This window comes from Cariama cristata, unplaced genomic scaffold, assembly GCF_000690535.1.
Source record: "Cariama cristata isolate BGI_N322 unplaced genomic scaffold, ASM69053v1 scaffold28791, whole genome shotgun sequence".
NCBI lineage: Eukaryota > Metazoa > Chordata > Aves > Cariamiformes > Cariamidae > Cariama > Cariama cristata.
In genome coordinates this window covers 1-250 of record NW_009600295.1, presented here as the reverse complement: position 1 = coordinate 250, position 250 = coordinate 1, and the positions used below count along the sequence as shown (strand labels likewise).

At 60.4% G+C, this 250-nt stretch overlaps 1 protein-coding gene across 1 annotated transcript in view; it reads right to left on the bottom strand.

The window, feature by feature from the left end:
• Positions 1-186, bottom strand: part of RHOBTB2 (Rho-related BTB domain containing 2) — a gene marked incomplete at its 3' end in the record, with an annotated part of 3,965 nt that extends 3,779 nt beyond the window's left edge. The window contains exon 1 of the mRNA XM_009709992.1: positions 4-186. Coding sequence (XP_009708294.1) covers positions 4-183 — 180 coding nt within the window. The remainder of the gene's footprint in view (positions 1-3) is intronic.
• Between the last annotated feature and the right edge of the window lie 64 nt (positions 187-250).

Sequence of the window (250 nt, the reverse complement as noted above, 5' to 3'; positions counted from 1 at the left end):
GACGCGGTACTGGTCGATGGCCCAGACCGTGGGCACGTGGGTGGCGAGGAGCTGGTACTGGGTCAGCGTGGCGTTGCAAGCGCGGGCACAGATGAGTCGGGTCTTGCCCACCGCGTTGTCCCCGACCACGACGCACTTGATAGTTTCTACGTTTGGCCTCTCATAATCCATGTCAGAATCCATTAATTGGGACCTATGTGGGGAAAGGAGGAGGGGGGGTGTCAGCAAAGACAGCCGGGATAAGCCGGGG